At 43.3% G+C, this 18,217-nt stretch overlaps 1 protein-coding gene across 1 annotated transcript in view; it reads right to left on the bottom strand.

Annotated features, from left to right (window-relative positions):
• LOC145412899 (carboxylic ester hydrolase-like) overlaps positions 1 to 17,314 on the bottom strand; it is a 57,251-nt gene extending 39,937 nt beyond the window's left edge. The window contains exons 1-7 of the mRNA XM_080282696.1: positions 17,129 to 17,314; positions 15,814 to 15,954; positions 15,434 to 15,581; positions 14,212 to 14,397; positions 9,067 to 9,278; positions 7,643 to 7,718; positions 5,496 to 5,608 (exon numbers count right to left, since the gene is read on the bottom strand). Coding sequence (XP_080138822.1) covers positions 5,496 to 5,608; positions 7,643 to 7,718; positions 9,067 to 9,278; positions 14,212 to 14,397; positions 15,434 to 15,581; positions 15,814 to 15,954; positions 17,129 to 17,314 — 1,062 coding nt within the window. The remainder of the gene's footprint in view (positions 1 to 5,495; positions 5,609 to 7,642; positions 7,719 to 9,066; positions 9,279 to 14,211; positions 14,398 to 15,433; positions 15,582 to 15,813; positions 15,955 to 17,128) is intronic.
• Between the last annotated feature and the right edge of the window lie 903 nt (positions 17,315 to 18,217).

The following is an 18,217-nucleotide window of genomic DNA, read 5'->3' as shown; positions in this document are numbered from 1 at the left end:
ATGAGTGGAACGCAGTGAAAGATCGGGAAAATGACAGCGTGGAGGAGGAATGGCAGTTGTTTAAGAGTGCTGTGGTGGGGCATGCAGAAGAGGTGTGTGGTGTGAGACGTGTGGGTGGTGGTGTAAGAAAAGGAAGTGAATGGTGGTGCGAGGAAGTAAGTATGGCTGTGGCTGAGAAGAGACGTGCATATGATGTGTGGCTGCAGAGGAAGGATGAGATGTCATATGAAAGGTATAAGGAAAAGAGGAACAGAGCGAGAAGGGCTGTGCGTGATGCTAAAGTGGCAGCAGATGAGAGGTGGGATAGGCGGCTGACAAAGAATTTTCAACAGAATAAGAAAATGTTTTGGAAGGAGGTGAAAAGGGTGCGAAAGGGAGAGTCTGGGAAGGAAGAACGAGTAAAAGCAGAGGATGGAAGGATGTTAATTGAAACGGATGCAGTAAGGAAGAGTTGGGCAAAGTATTTTGAAAGATTGTTAAATGTAGAGGAGGAAAGGGTGGCTGAGATTGTGGCGGATGGAAGGGTGCAAGGAATAAATGTGTTGGGAGAGTTAAATGATTCTTTGATCACGAAGGAGGAAGTGGAGAAGGCAGAAAAGGAGATGAAAACAGGGAAAGCTGCAGGTATGGATGGGTGTGCTGTGGAATGCCTGAAGGGTGGTGGAGTGACTATTGTTGACTAGTTAGTAAGATTGTTGAATGTGTGCTTTGAGAATGGTATGGTGCCAATTGACTGGGCAAGTGCTTGTGTGGTCCCGTTGTATAAAGGCAAGGGTGATAAGTATGAATGTACTAGCTTTAGGGGTATAAGTCTGTTGAGTGTTGTAGGTAAGGTTTATGGTAGAGTGTTAATTATGAGAGTTAGAGAGGGTACAGAGGGAGTGATTGGTGATGAGCAGTGTGGCTTTAGGAGAGGGAGGGGATGCGTTGATCAGGTGTTTGCTGTGAGACAAGTGTGTGAAAAGTATTTAGCGAAAGGCAAGGATGTGTTTTGGGCATTTATGGATTTAGAGAAAGTGTATGATAGAATTGATAGGGAGGCTTTGTGGACTGTTTTAAGATTGTATGGACTTGATGATAGGTTACTAAAAGGGGTGAGAAGTTTTTATGTAAATAGTAGAGCGTGTGTAAGAGTGAGAAATGCTGTGAGTGATTGGTTTCCCGTGAGAGTGGGGCTGCGACAGGGATGTGTGATGTCGCCTTGGTTGTTTAATATTTAATTGGTTATTTAATATTTAATTTAATGGTGTTGTAAGGGAGGTGAATGCAAGAGTTTTAGGTAGAGGTCTGAGTCTGGTGAATGTTGATGGTGGAGAGTGGAATCTGAAGCAGCTGCTGTTTGCAGATGATACTGCACTGGTGACTGATTCAGAGGAGAGATTGAGACAGTTGGTAGAGGAGTTTGGAAGGGTGTGTGAAAGGAGGAAATTGAAAGTAAATGAGAATAAGAGTAAAGTGATGAAGTGTACGAGGTTGATAGATGGTAGGGGGATGAATATAGTTTTGAATGGTGAGTTGCTTGAGGAGGTAGATTGTTTTAAATATCTAGGGTCACATGTTGCTGTGGATGGAAGAATAGATGCAGAAGTAAAGTTTAGAATAAATGAAGTTGGAAAGGTGCTGGGAGGAATGAAAAAAGTGTTTAAATGTCGTTCGCTTAGAATGGATGTAAAGAGAAGGCTGCATGAGGGTGTTGTGGTACCGACTGCGTTATATGGGGCTGAAACATGGAATATGGGTGTAGAAGAGAGGAAAAGTTTGAATGTAATGGAGATGAGGTGTCTGAGGAGTATGTGTGGAGTGACGCGAATGGACCGGGTGTGAAATGATGAAGTGCGAAGGAGAACTAGAGTTGTTCGGGAGATGGCTGGTAGAGTTGAGCAGAGGGTGTTGCGATGGTTTGGGCATATGGAGAGAATGGATAATGAGCGATTGGTGAAAAAGATAACTAGATCTGATGTGAGAGGTGTAAGGCTGAGAGGAAGACCACGAATAGGATGGATGGACAGTGTGAAGAGAGCGTTGGATGCGAGAGGGATGTCTGTTGAGCAAGGAAGAGTGGCTGTGCGTGACAGAAATAAATGGAGAGAAATTGTGAATGAATAAGTGATGACACAGCCCTGAGGGGATATTCTCCCGCATTTGGTCTGATCAGTTAGTCAGGTCAGGTGCGGGTAAGGGGATGGGTCTGTTATGATGTGGCAGGGGTAAACCAGTTCTGCTGTCGGACCCTGCTTCGGATGTCACTGATTGCATTGCGCAGTTGACCCTTGTGCAGTGTGGTGCAGTGAGGATCTGTCCGTTCTCCCCTTTGGGGCTAAGATGCGAATGAATATGATTGAATGGATGAGTAAATGGGGAGTGTGTCGTCCTGTCTCGGCTACCTCCCTTTCCTTGGGGGAAGCAGCCTAGGTATATAGATAGATAGATAGATAGATAGATAGATAGACAGATGGATATAGATAGACAGACAGATATAGATAGATAGATAGATAGACAGATATTATATTTACCGTATTTAAGTACCTGTTTACTTATTTATTTGAAATATAATCCCGCTAGGAAAAAGAAAGCTGGAGTACCAAGCTTTCGTCTTGTATGTGCTAGATCCTGGTTGCAGCAGCCAGGTCTTTGCCACTAGAGTTGGTATTCAACTGCCGGAGGAGAAGGGACAAGAAGGGATATGTTGGATAAATCGCTGAGAAGGCAGGAGAGTCACTTCCATGCAAATGGTCTCTGACCTGCCTTTCAAGCACTGAAGAATATCTGTGTCAAGACTACCTCCGATGTTAGACATAAACATTAGATGCAGTATAGTTCGTGCTGGATGTAGGTGATTATAGGGCTTGTTGGGCTGGATATTTTGGCCTGCAGTATGTGGCACAGAAACCCGTCCCCGTGGAAAGCTTCCATAGGCTGGTGTGTCAGCTATTTTCTCATGAACTGAGTATTCTGTGCCTGCTTTGATGATATCAGGAAGATAGTGGCTAGGCTGATAAGTGGTAGGGCAGCTGTTGCTTGTGGCATACTTGAGGAACTGATAAATACTGAGGGCGAAACAATGATGTGAGAATTATTATCTGTGTTCATGGAAAATGTTTAGCAGACTGGCATTATGCCTCTTGACTGGACAATCTGGAGGGGAAAAAGAGACCCGTGTGGCTGTAGCATTTACGGTGATGTTACAGTTCTCAGTGTGCAAGGGAATGTTTGTGCTCACGTGTTGTTGATGCACAACGGGACCATTTACCTATGGAATTCTGATAGACTCCTTAGACATTGTCAGTTTACAATGTCCTAACACTCTGATAAATCATTATATCACAGAACACCAACATGAGTTTCTGGATGGACTGCTAGCCTCTTATGTGCACCTGGAGATGGCATTTGATTCAGTAAATCAGAAGGCACTGAGGACCCTTGCGAATCTATGGGTTTCCTCAGAAATTATTTGGCTCTTAGCCGGCCTGTCTTCAGGTTGTGAGAGTGGTGTCGTGTGTTTCTGTCTGTAAGGGGTGGAGCATTTGAGTCCTGTGAGTCGAAGTCACCGTGATATCAATTGGCAATTTATGTTTGCTTGCCTTGACTTCGTTGGTGATGCAGTTATCCTAGTGTATTCACTGAAGGCACTCTTCAGCGCAATCAAGGCACATCACAAGGATGGGAGGCCAGCAAGACTCAAGGTCTCTTGGTCTGATAAATTGTGGTTGGCTATATATAACAGCAAAGACCATTCAGACATGTGGTAAAGACGTAGAGGTAATGGAGACATTCGCTTAGCAAGCGTGATCCATAACAAATGTGAATCAGATAGTGAGGTTTCCAGTCAAACTGATCTAACTTATGGTATCCTGGACTTACTCGGGTACGTGTTGCTGTTACAATGCAATAGGACGAAGATTCACAGTCTGAAGGTGTTAGTCCTCCCTGTCTGACTTTTTGGGTATCAAACATGGACACCAATGTTTTGGAGCGGTGAATCAAGTCCTCTTGTACTAAATTTGTTTGCCGGATCATAGAGTACCACTGTACTACCATGCACAACATAAGCGATTACTCCATGAGACTGAACCGAGGTTTATTTCCAGGAAAATAACTTGAACACGAACTGCAGCTGTACATACGGGCAAGTGGAACGTCTTCCTGAGGTTGTTTCCGTTCATAGCGTGATACCTAGGAGAAACAACCCTGAGTGAAGGGGACCAAGGTTAAGACGCAAACAGGGAGTTACCTGGGATGGAAAGAGTTGCTGCCTGGAGGCATTCAGAGAGAATTCCGACCAGAGAGAGGGAGTGACTTCTGCTGAATGAGATTTTTTTCCTCATCCTGCAGCACTTCATCTTACCCGAGAACCATACGGGGCAAGCAACATGTTGCCTGGTATCTGCCCAGAATACATCACAGTCGTCATGATTCAGTCCTCACTGACTCATGAGAAGAGTAGGAGTCTGAGGCGAAGCGACTCAGGCCACACATTTAAGTTTAAAGTAAGCACTCACCCTCCCCTAAACTGTATTATGTAAACAGTAATTCCCAACCACTCCTCGATTTTAAAACATAATGGACCACATCCGTTACGACACCAACATACTCGCTTTGTTCATTTCGTTCCGTTTATAAAGGCTCCAACATGCATACATGCCTAGGCCTAGGTCACCTAATGGCGACTTTCCATTCTGCTCGATCTCTGGCAGCCTCCCTATTCTTTCTTTTATCAATGAGATCGCACTCACTGACCTCGTCCCAGATCTTTTTCGTCCTGCCTCTCACAGCCATACCGCAAACGTTAACACTTCTCACCTTGTGCACCCAATTGTCATCCCCCATCCTTTCCATGTGCCCAAACCATCTCAATCTTTCTCTCCTCATCACAGCACCAACACACTCCAGTTACATACCACCTCTTAACTCTTCCATTGTAAACCTAACCCCTCAGGCCTCGCATTGAAGGACGCACTGCACATTCACCTAATTATAGTCATTTCTGTACATCTGAGCCCGTGAATATCCTTTTCCTTTACTGGGTCTTACTGCCATACAGCATTACAGATCTTACACATGCCAGTTACGAAGATCTCATAGCGCGGAGGAATAGCGCTCTCAGTGTCAGGAGAGGCAACAGCTTCCTGAACTTTTTCCAACCACTCCTCACTCTAAGCACAGAGCTAGTTCCAGCCCCAGTTCCAAGACATAGCATGTCTCCCAAGTAACAAAACTCTCCCAGACACTCGATAGACTCACCAGCACGATCAATCCTTTCACGCCTCATAATCTCCACATGCTGTCCTCGACACACCGCACACATGTAATCAGGATTATCTCGCAGTTAACTTCTAATACCACTACATCTCTTATACATCCACTTATCACAAACACAACACAAAATGAAATTACTTCCCAAGCCCTTGTAGCAAACCTCATACAGCCACCCCCCGTCTTTTTTGACAGTACTGCCACCAACCCTAGATACTATCACCTGTCTTATCTGCATTTACTCTCAAGCCCTTGTGCCCATCTCTCCGCTTCCTAAATCTTTCCTCCACCTCAGCATTCAATACTAAATCATCGGCATCCAACATCTCCCATGGGAGTCCATTTCTGAAGTCTCCTGAAGGGGCATCAAGCACCATTTTGAACAACAAGGAGCTCAAGACTGACCCCTGATGCACAACATTCACGGAAAACTCATCGCTCAAATCTTCCTTCACTCTAACCTGGGTGCAGGCACCCACATACATAGCCATATCCACTCTAACCAGCCATTCCTTGATCCCAAGCTTTTTCATTGTCCACTTCACCACCTCCTTAGGGGCTCTGTCAATGGCCTTCTCCAAATCAACAAAAGCAAAGTGCAGATCACTTTTCCTGAAGCTGGCGAATGGTGAATATGTCACCCGTAGCTCCTTTGCCTGGCATAAACCCAAACTGCATCTCATCAACACTCCATCGTTCTCTAATCATACCTTCTCGAACTGTCTCCACTACCTTCATTATCTGGCCCAGAAGTTTTCCAGGGCATCACCCTTCCCCTTGTACACACTTACAGTCACATTCTTCAGCTAATCATCTGGGTCAAAACACTCATATATAACCGTATTTATCAAATCAGTATTTAACCCCACTGCAATATCTCCGGAGGCCTTCAGCATTTCAGCAGTCAACCCAGACACACCTGTCACTTTCCCCACCTGCCGCCTTCCCCACTGCATCCTGCCTATTGCCCTGCTCACAGTAGCAGCATCAATCAAAGGCCAAGGGCCAAACACTGGATATGTCACTCCAGACTTTCCATGTTCCAGTCAAACTCCTCATTCAGCAACCGGTTATAATCCTCTCTTTCTAAGCGTCTTTAATATTCTCACAATTCACCACTAACTTCCCTTCATCATTCCACACACACTGTTCATTCTTCATCTGATTTGCCTTCTTAAATATCATAGTTTTCCTTTCCACACTATTTAGGTCAACAAATAAAAGTCTCTGACACTCAAACATTGCCATGTATACTTCTTTTCTAGCCCTATACTCGGCATCCAAGTATTCCTATTTGTTACCACCCCTTTTCCATTCCCGGAAAAAAATTTTCTCCTTAACTGCAGCTTCTACACCCTCATTCCACCATCATGTTAATTTGTGTCTTTGGGGGCTCTTTCTTCATCGAACACTGAATCAGTAACGCTCTGGAGATTGTTCTTGAGAGATCTATATTGTTCATTAACACTTGTCAACAGCTCCCTGCTCAGCCACCACTCAACTCATCCCGCTAGAGAAGGCATCCCCTGTTGCTTGGTTTTTCATATATATTTTACTCCTAGGTGCATAGGTTCCCTTTTTCATCACCCGCTCCTTAAGCACAATGTCACATAACAATAATTTGTATTGCTGAACACGTCAATCACTTATCAGCCCTCCTGACCAGGAAATAGTCTGTTTGGCTACTATTTCCCTTAGACTCGTATGTAATCAACCTACTCTCTCTTTTCCTAAAATGTGTGATGCACATAATCATGTTAACTGCCTCCCCAAACTCGAGTATCCTTTCCCCTTCCTCATTTCTCGTACCATATGTGCATCCCTCATGTACCTCTTCATATCCTTAAGCTGCTTCACCTACATGACCATTTAAATCCCTTCCCAAAACTATAGTTTCATTACCCCCCATACCACTTACCACACGCAATAAGTCATCCCAGAATCTATCTATTTCCGCATCATCCAAGCTAGCCTGTGGAGCATACACTGATAAAAATGAAAATGTGAGCCTACTAGACAAAATTTTCATTACTCTAATCTTTCCATTCGCTCTCAATACATTCATGACATATTCCATCCATTTCTCCTAAACCAGCACACCCACAACATTATATCTATCTGCCCTTCCCTGCCAAAATACAGTATCTTGTACCAACTATCCCTCCCAGCAATCACTGTGGCTGATCCTCCTGTACACAGCCAACATCCACCCACATCTTACTCATTGCTTCGACCACTTCTCTTGCTCTGCCCTTCAAACTACCCCAATTCCATGATGCCACTCTGATCCCCTTAGCTCATTTAGCATCGTCAGGCATTAGCTTTTTCCCTTTTTTGCCATGTCATTAAGTTTAAATAGAGGGAGAGACAGACCACAGGCCCCACCCACCTGCACAGTCCCTAGTCCAGGATTGGGACCTGGGACCCACAGCCCAGCAGCCGTTACCAGTGGCTGTGGCAGTGGCCTAGAGACACCCTGCCAGGACAGCTACAGGGAAACCCTCCAAGTGCGCCTTGTCGCTGTAACTGCCCCGCCATTATACACCCACTGACAGGGCAGCCTCCTGGAGCGTTGCTCCTGGGTTTGGGCCCCTCTCTATTGGGCAGAAGTAGCAGTCTGGGAACCGCAGTTCCCTACCCTCTAGCACAGATCCATGCCCCATCCCATCCCAGTCCCCCAAACTACACTGGCGGAGCCCGCGTCATACCTCCTCTCAATAGGTCCGTCACTAGGTAGCGAGGGCAAAGTTTTCTGGCCGCGTGCCCCTGCTGACGTCAACTCCTGCGATGTAGTGGGGTAAGTTGTGTGATATGTAAAGCACATGTAGAGAGTGTGTGAAATAGAGATAAGTGTTTGTTAACGTTGTTATTGACTCAGGATTACCTTGTGTGTGTTTATAAAATCTTTAGTCATTATTTCATACTCAGAATTTCTAGTTACAGAATCCGCACCAATATCTGGAGAGCTACTGTGGTGTTTTCTTCGGTTGTTTCTTCTTTCCTCCAAGTGCTTTTTCAACTTGGCACCATTCCTTTATTTATTCGGTTCACTTCAAATTTGGCTTTTTTTTTTTTTTTTTTCATTAAGCAAATGGTCTGATACCCCAGTTATTTGCTGTTTTATAAATATTTTTGAGTTAAATGTCAAAGTTTATAAACACGGAAATTTTGAGATCACGTTTTTGCATGTTCATTAATCCTGAAGGCAATTAACACAGCAGCATGTTTGGGTACTGTATCTGTGAGGCCATCTTACATGCTTTCATGAATGTTGGCAATTTAGTGTCATTATTTTGTTTCCTGCTGGTACTATCGATACACATAGGGGAGGTCCCTCTACTTCTTTGACAAGTATTAGATAGCAATCATTGCTAACGGCTTTGCATCTTAATACACTTCACATACTGTCATTACATATGGAGAGTAATAGATATATACCAAGTCCATCACTCTTCTCTAGGCGATTCCGACTAGCCATATAACTGGTTTTAAGGTTCAGAAAGAATATGAAAATTCCATATCACCTAACTGCGCAAAAAAAAAAAAAAAAAAATCTAATACCAACGACATTTTATTTCGTGATGCACACATTGGCCATAGGCCAAGGGAAATACAAATACAGTATATGAAGATAGTTCCAGAGATGACCCGTGTTCTCTATAAAAGACTTCTGATATAAGTTAACATATACCAGGGATATTTAGTGAGAATTGCTGCTGCAGTGGAAAGAGAAGAGCATAGGTCAGTGAAACGCAGGTAGTGGATGAAGCAATGCCCCATGTACTGTAATACCAGCAGTAAAGAGAGACTGACCAAGTAGTTGAGTTCAGAGAGGGTAAGGTTCTTCACATCGATATTCTGCAGGCAAGTGAGAAGTGACTGACTGGCCCGGTCGTTCCTCATCCCCCGGGTGTGTGGGCATCCCAGAAACCTGCCAGTGGAGTACGCCAACTCCCTCTGAGATCTTGTTTGCATATGGTAGTTCAGCAGTGTGCCGGACTGAAGAATTGCTCTGATAAACAGTCCTGGAGTAGAAAGTGTACATTGTTATAGGTCGTATTGTGGTTAGTTAAGGAGGCTCCCTTGAACTATTCCTAACCAGTTTGGTATGTGCACATGACACGTGAATTTCACTTAATTATTGCAAACTATATTGTACAGTGCTACGACATTCTAAACAATAATACGGTGTAACATGCAAAATAAGTAACTTAAAAAAATGTTAAAAACACCTCCTAGACCAGAGGTAGGCAACCTGCGGCTCTTTTAGGACACATTTGCGGCTGCAGGAGCTTAATAAATAATCATTTATTCTTTCAGAATGAAGGGATCATACAGCACATGCAGGGCAACATTAGATTTTTATTTCAACTTTGAAAAGGTCTATACTATACGTAGATTGAACAATATCACCGCAATGTTTTGTTTAGCTTTAGAAGTATTGCAGATTTCGGTTTATGAGAAGTTTTTGTATTGTGGCTCTGAGAGTACTGCATTTTTATGAAACTAAAATAAATGTCTCTTTTAGCTTTAAAGGTTGCTGACTTCTGTCCTAGACCCACTGCAGCACGTCTCCCTGTCTTGATTTTTCTCTTCTTACCACACCTATCTTCCCCCTCCTTTATCCCAACAGCTTACTCCACTTCCCTTCCTTCATTCTCTTCTACCCTCCCTACCTTCTCTCCACCTCTTTCCCTCACCTTGCTATATACGCACTCATTCTTCTTTCATACCTGCAAATGATCCAACTGAGACTGACACTTGCATCATCGAAACATTTTATGCCAACGTGGGTTAAACTCTTCTATCGGTTCCCATATTATATTACCTCCTGCTAACTAGAACTGTTGTGAAATAGATATTAACTTGCGTGGCTGGCGAGGGCTTTGGGGATGATGAAATGTGGGTGTATCCTGTTCTCACTTCGAATCTTCTACACTGAATTTCTTCCTATAATCTTGTGCTCCCATCACTCCCAGTTCACGATTACTGAGGAAATGCAGTTTGGATGATGATGATGATGATGATGATGATGATGATGGTGATGATGGTTGTCGAAACTTTTCCCCCATTAAGATGTCCAGTGTGAGATGGTAAATACGTACCTCTTAAAATATATTTGTCTTAAGGTGAGAGCAGAAAACTTAATCGCTAAATTACGGTTCTATTTGGTTTCTAAACACAAGAGCTAGTTGCTTTGCAGGTTAATGGTCCAATATGAATACCATAAAATAAAATGCTACTGCTTCTGACGTCTATCTGTCTATCTATCTGTAGCCCGACGCCCTAATCCCGCAGAGGGTGGCCGCAGACAAAACGCCTCCAAGTCGCTCTGTCACCCACCATTTGACTACCCTCCCCCCAACTCACCCCCCCCTCCCTGATATACCTCTCTACTCCATCCCTCCACCTCATCCTCGGTCTACCCCTCCCTCTCCCTCCACCTCACCTACATACACCCTCTTAGTCAGTCTTTCATTCTCCATTCTCTTCACATGTCCGAACCACCTCAGTGTATTTCTCCTAATCTTCTCAACCACATCCACATCCACCCCACAGCGTTCCTTCACTTCTTCATTCGTCAACCTGTCCCTCCACGTCACTCCACATGTTCCTCTCAAGCAACTCATTTGCACTGCTCTCATTCTTGACTTGTTCCCCTCTTGCAAGGTCCACGCCTCGCTTCCATACGTCAGGGTAGGTATCACAATACTATCATGCAGTGACTTCTTAACTTCCATACTCACCTCCCTATTTCTCATCACTGCTTTCAGTGTACCAACAACCTTCCTTCCCTGCTGTACCCTTTCACGCACTTTATCCCCCAAAGTTCCATCCTTCTGACGTCATACTTGTAAATAAAATGAATATAAATTGCATAAAATGGAGTGAAATGATTATTATAGTGCTTGGAGGTAAAATCTATGCATTAAAATTCGCGTATGAGCATAGGTGGACGTGGAGCTTTCCAGTAAGAGAACGACTAAAGCTCCAACAATATCAGTATTGAAACTGGCAGTAATCTCATATAAAACTAAAATAGGTTCATGAAGTTATGTTTATATTTCTAATTTCATGAAATAATAAAACGTAGTTTTGACTTGGTAAATTATTAAAGTGATAAGTGACAACTCCGACGGCTTGGATCTGCTGCCATTTTTCCCTTCTGAATTGTCTGTGCGGAGAGCAAGGAAAACACATCCTGGACGCTTGGCTCATGTGATCTTATAAAGCACGAAACACACTCGCTGGTCGTCCATCATCGTCTAGATCGATCCCACTAAGCATCACTCTGTTTTATTGTGGGGTCACTTAATTTTATTGGCTAATAAATATAGTGAATTAGTTAGGACTGAGAGTGGTTAATAGAGGTACGACTTGCCTACCAAAGGTTATGACAATTTTTTTATGACTCTTGCAATAAGGGAAAACTATTAAACTATTGGTGCCTCTTAGACTGAAAAAAAAGTTATTACAATGATGATGATGATGATGATTATGCATGTTTCTTCACAGTGTCATCATTATCCACTTGGATAAGTTGTGCAAACACAATTGCGATATGGTGTGAGCCTGGAGTGGATTCATATTGGACCGAAATAGTTGCACCTCCTCAGTAACTTTACTGTCCAATCTCTTAGGTCCAAAAATCTGGTTTCCGAAAACCTTCACGCTCCGAAATTTATATTCATGCAAAGTCAACTAAGATCTGAAGCCATTGCATATATGATGATAATAAATTACTAATACTAGCTCCATGTTGCCACACTATTGTCCTAAAAACAAGTCTCGTATCCCTAGTGATATCAAGAATAAAATGTAAGAAAAAAATAAGAACAGAGAAAGAATAAATGTCAATTGTTTAAACCTACTGTTGTCAAATTCACCATCCTGACGGCTTTATCAATTTTTTCAAAGGATTTATATAGTTTATGGGTTGATGAACGCTTTATAAAATCCATGCAGTTCAAAATATCCTATGGAGGTAGCAAAGAACAACATATATAGAAAGAAGTAATAGCAGTAAGGGTGTTAGTATAGGCCACTTGATGCTCCCCATCGCCGAGTTCACCATCCTACTTCGAAGCCTTTGAACCTTTGAAGCCTCCAGATCCGTCTTAATTTACCGTCAAATTACTGTAGGCAACAAAGGAAACCCCTCTTTTATTGGAGGGGTTATGGAATGCAATGTGTAACCCCTACAGTGCAAATAACTCTAGTAATGTGTATAAATCATGTGAAGATAGCAAAACCAAACCAGAGAAAGAAGTCATCACTGTGCAGGAAGTATTACCGGCTGTTCGAATCATCTCTAACTTAGTTTACTATCTTGCCTTGAATCCTCTGAAACCTTGAAGCCTTGTGATCGGTTTAGCGTCCAATTTCTCGACGGAGGTGAGATGCGCCGATGGAGAACAACGGTGAGAGGAGACTGTTCTTAAAAATATTATGTTCATTTTGTTTCTGTGATTTAATTAATGTTTTACTATCAGTCTATAGCCACACACCTTAATCCAGTAAGGGGTGGCCACAAACATATCGCCCCCTTGTCGTCCTGTCTGCTGCCATTTCACTGCCCTCCCCCCAACTCACATCCCCCTCTTTTATATACCTCTCTATTCTACCCCTCCATCTCATCCTCGGTTTCCCCCTCCCGTCCCAACTCCACCTCATTCACATACTCTCCTAATTTGTCTCTCCATCTCTACCCTCTCCACACGGCCAAATCTCCTCACTGTATTTCTCCTAATGCTTTCTATCACAGCCACACCCACACCACAGCGCTCCTTCACTTCCTTATTTGTGTCTGTCTCTCCATGTAACTCCACATGCTCCTCTCAAAAAAGAAAAAAAAAATACTGCTTTTATTATTGAATTGTGCCCTTCCAACAAGGTCCAAGCTTTGCTTCCATGTGATTCAGAGGGAATCACAATCCTGTCATGGAGCGACTTATCTGTTTACCCGTCCCCTCGGGCATTCTCATCCTCTTCAGGCCCACAGTGGGGGCGGAGGGACATTGGTTACAAGATTAGGACAATATGCGATAACTTTTACCTGGTCGTGGTGTAGTGGTATGCTGCCTGGCTCTCACGTAAGAGTCCCGGGTTCGATTCCCGACATATTGGTAATATATTGGATGAAAGGATTAGATTATGAGAAAGAGTCGACGGTCCAGTTCACAGTAAAAGATCAATGCTAAGCTCACACAGCAAGGTTAACTCAATCATTTGTTATCTCATGGGCACTAAATTTATTGAAAGTGTTAAGGGTCAGGCAAGAAAGAAGGGATTACATTTTAAAAACAAACTGTCAGTGATAAAAGTTGCAGGGCAAGGTCAAAATTGGACAAGTGTTTCTGTGTATATATAAAATAGCTAAAATTTTTTTGACCTGATTATGGATCAAACTTTGTGGAAGTCGCCCAAGAGGTTAACCTGTTTTTAATCCAGTCGGTCAAAAGTCAAGCTCATACAGCAAGGTCAAGGTAAAATTTTTAACTGATGCACACTACACTTTGTGGAAGGGTTCAGGCTAAAACACGGAAAAAGATATTCGATTTAAAAATAAGTCGAAGGTCAAAGGCACAGGAAAAAGTCAAAGATCTAGGTCACTGGGCAACGTCGAGTGAGCTTTGCTGTGATTTGAACCCAAATTCGTGGAGGCATTGAGGGTGAGGCAAGAATGAAATAATCTGATTTTGAGAGTAATCTGTCAGAAGTCAAGGTGACAGGGCAAAGTCAAATATTCGGCCTTTAGAAGAGTTGGTGTGCTCAGGTATTGCATTCCCTGGGTGCTCCTTCTCTCTCTCTCTCTCTCTTTCCGTGTGTGTGTGTGTGTGTGTGTGTGTGTGTGTGTGTGTGTGTGTGTGTGTGTGTGTGTGTGTGTGTGTGTGTGTGTGTGTGTGTGTGTGTGTGTGTGTGTGTGTGTGTGTGTGTGTGTGTGTGTGTGAGACATACCTCGTGAGTGTGGAGACAGGATGTGGGCATGAATACACATTGCCCCCGAGCTGTGGCCAAACAAAGTAACTTTGGTTGGGTCTCCACCGAAGCTGCGTATGTTGGCCTGGACCCAGCGGAGGGCCAGCGTCTGGTCCTTCAGGCCAAAGTTGCCAGGGATGATAGAGTCTCCAGTTGACAACCACCCTGTAATTGACAGCGTTTAAATACTGAGTGTTTGTACCGCAGTTTGAACACGCCTGACATGAGTGGCAGGCAACTGATTCACGTGGCCAAGGAATGTTACTTTATATCGGTAGAGATAAACAGCGTTACCTATAGACATGCACGAAGTTATATGTAGTTTTTATCATTACGGCAATTGTTAGTAATAAAACTTACGTATGCTGCATGAAAACTAACAAATCTGAAAATAACGATATCACAATGAATTCTAGATACAGTTATTAAGGAATTGGCATTTGGCACACTTTCGGAACATATTTCAAATATTCTTTCATGAACCCCTGTTAACTGAATGGGAATAGAATTAGATTTATGGTGGCCATGCCGAGCAAAGTTATTAATACTCTAGATAACCGTAGCTCGTTCCATGTTGCCGAATCTGTAGGATCAAGAGTAAGCAAAATTTCGGGAAATTCAGATTCTATCATCCCTATTTGTGTCTGAAATAAGGATGCAAACTGTATAAATAATAATGGAGAAACTAACATTTGGTAGTTCAAAACTTTCCCCTCTTTTACCAGTTGATAATCATGCGTTCAAAATTCGTACCGGTAGTAATAATAAAAGCAGTGAACACATTAAAGCAGTTTAGTTTACATGTATAAACCCTCATCAGCAGGATCAAATTCATAAAACGCCAGTTTCACACAGGTTACTGCATTTCATCCAGTAAATTCTAATGCACAACAAGCAAAGGTTAAAAAAACAAAAACAAAAAAGGTCGAAGAAGCTGGTTTGGGTCTGTGTGCCATTTCTGCACGACGCGTTAAATTTGGTTATGCCAGGACGTTCATTCTCCTATTTTTTTTTTTTTTTGTCTCCCTTAACCTATCCTAATTTAATATGACGGATTAATCTATTTATAAACTAACTTAATCTGACGCAGAGAAAACATGCACAACCTACGACGACACTGCTGGATAAGAGAGAGAGAGAGAGAGAGAGAGAGAGAGAGAGAGAGAGAGAGAGAGAGAGAGTAAAACAGGTGTTGACTAACCCAAGGCACCAATACGGTACTGTACAGTGACCAGCACCACGTCATGGTTGAGAAGCACCTCCCCAGTGTAGTGCGAGGCGGCCCCTTGTCTGAATGCACCGCCAAATATGTACACCATCACAGGCAAGGCAGCATCCTCGTCACCAGGCTGAAAATTTACCAACAATAGTTACTCACGACGCTTTAGCTTTCCAATAAAGTCTGGGACAAGTTAGATTAATTTGCTGGGGTTGGGATAGGCTAAGCTGTTTGTTTTATAGGTCGTTTTATTGAGATTAGGCTACGTTAAGCTATGTTAGGTTGTTGGGGGTAACGTTAGGTTCTCTCTCTCTCTCTCTCTCTCTCTCTCTCTCAGGTTAAAACCACCCTGCCACAGTTACCTTAGGGGTGTAGACGCTTAGGTAGAGACAGTCCTCCTCCCCGGTGTATACTGGATCTCCAAAAAGAGGAAACTGTGGGCACATGGGAGGATGGGGCCCACCATCCCGCACTCCCTCCCACGCCTCGGCAGCTACGGGGTCCTGCAAAGCCTTACCCTCAACATCTGCACTACCATCATGTTACTTCAATCTCTTCTTGCAACTTTTTCTTGAACTTCCCCTAGGACAGATATATAACGCACAGATCCTGGGAATTTTTTTGCTAACATTCTTTCCAGCTCCTGACCATAACAGTTAGCTGTCGGATACTCATATTTACGATCGCTTCCCTGTCGTACAGTAAAATAATCTTTATACAGGAGAAAATGGACAAGGGAAGATTTTACACTGCTCTTCCTATCTTCCTGCAAGAAACAGCTACATCCTACAGCTTGACCTTGACCTTTAACCTAAGCTACAGAGTTTGGTATACAGTAATTCATACCAAATCTGGGTCAGCTATTTTGTTCACACACACACACACACACACACACACACACACACACACACACACACACACACACACACACACACACACACACACACACACACACACACACACACACTCACACACACACAAACACACACACACATACACACAGACACAGACACACACAGACACACACACACACACACACACACACACACACACACACACACACAAGTCCAATGCTGATCTTGCCCTGTGACCTTGACCTCCTACTGACTGATCCCAAAATCAAATCACATCAAAACTGCGGAGTGACCTTGACTTTTTTTTTTTTTTTTTTTTTGAGTCGTATCTGTCAGCCTTGTCCTGCCTTAAAGCCTTACACCAGATTTGGTCTAAGTTGAATAAAAATGGTCTCACATGGGTTGAGAGTTGACATTGCACTTTGACCTCGACATTTAGCTGATTGCTCTCAGGATGGACTTCTATTGTTCTTGTTTTACCCTCATCTTTCTACTAAGTTTGGTCTCAAGTGGGTCAAAACTTTTGTCAGTTAACTATGCCACGTAATTCCGTCATCTCTTGTTCTCAGAAACAGTACGTTTACCCCTAGGCCGACCTTCAACATTGTCAGCAAAGTTTGCTAAAACTGGATAAAAGCTGTTTGAGTTAAACTGTACACACAGCACCCGCGGGTGTAATAATGACGAGGTAATATACAATTGCATGCATTATATCTAAAAATGTTCTTTTTTTGAAGTATATGCGGTATATATAAAAAAAAAAAAATTAATAATTCGAAAGCTGAACTAAGTTGTCATTTTAATTGAAAACACATATTCTTACCCTAAGTCGCAGGCGTCCAACAGGTGGCATGGCATAAGGGATGGACTGGAAGGCATAGAAGTGCCGGCCTTTTGTGGAGGTCTGCTTCAGGCCGGAGATCTTTCCTTGCTTAGTGGTGATCACTAGGCTGTCACCGTCACAGCTGGCCATCATCGCCACAAGCCCACACACCACCAGCCACAGCATCATGCCCACACCTGCACTGCTACACAACTTGCTCTCAGTATAACCAGTGACTTCTCCATTAGGGAAAGTAGGGTTGTACAAATAACATAATTTCAGTCAAGAAGTGATGTGTGGGAACTTTAACCCGTCGCGTCCCGTTGACGTGAATGAACGTCCATACGTTTTGTCACTGCCAATCCCGTTGATGTACAGTTGCGGACATATCAAACAGAAACACCCCGTCCTCCAGCGAGGTAGTGTAATGCTCTCCGCATCTGGTAACACTGATTGGCATGGAACTTCACCAGGTTTCCTTCAGGCGCTAGGACGAACCGAACGCAGTGATCATTGCCACTGTGCTCAGTTATTGATGATATATAAACAATGTCCTTCCTGACAATATACCATACTGAATATAAGAATGTTTTGTGAATTTAGTACCCTAATATAATATTATCACACAATAAATATTCGTAATTTAATCACATGGAACACAGGTTTCGTAAGTGCGACTTTCAACAAGCATCACAAGCCATATAACATTTATCGACGGTCAGCATATAAACCATTATGACAGTTTGCATTCCCTCACCTAGCATAGTAATCCCAAAATTACCGTGAACCCCCTCCTCCCTGACCGTCAATCTGAAACTGGTAGACGTCTTTAGGTGGCGCCACGGGAGGAGGCAGGGTGGGGCCCTTGGGAGACAGAAGGAGGGATGTGGGTGAGGTGGGGGCAACACTGGTCTGGCTGGTGGAAGGGGAGCTCTACAGGAGACGAGTGATGCGGTAGGGGAGAGTGGACTCTGGCAGGAAACCAAGATGAGATGGATAAATGATACGCTGGTGACATGGTGCCAAATTAGCTATACTTTAACGTTGATTATGGAATTTGATGGTCAGGCTGTTAAACGTTATGCAAAC

Source organism: Coenobita brevimanus, chromosome 94 (genome assembly GCF_032717465.1).
Source record: "Coenobita brevimanus isolate Jiangsu-jjx chromosome 94, ASM3271746v2, whole genome shotgun sequence".
Taxonomy (NCBI): domain Eukaryota; kingdom Metazoa; phylum Arthropoda; class Malacostraca; order Decapoda; family Coenobitidae; genus Coenobita; species Coenobita brevimanus.
Note: the sequence above shows the minus strand (reverse complement) of the source record. Positions and strands in the feature narration are given on the sequence as shown.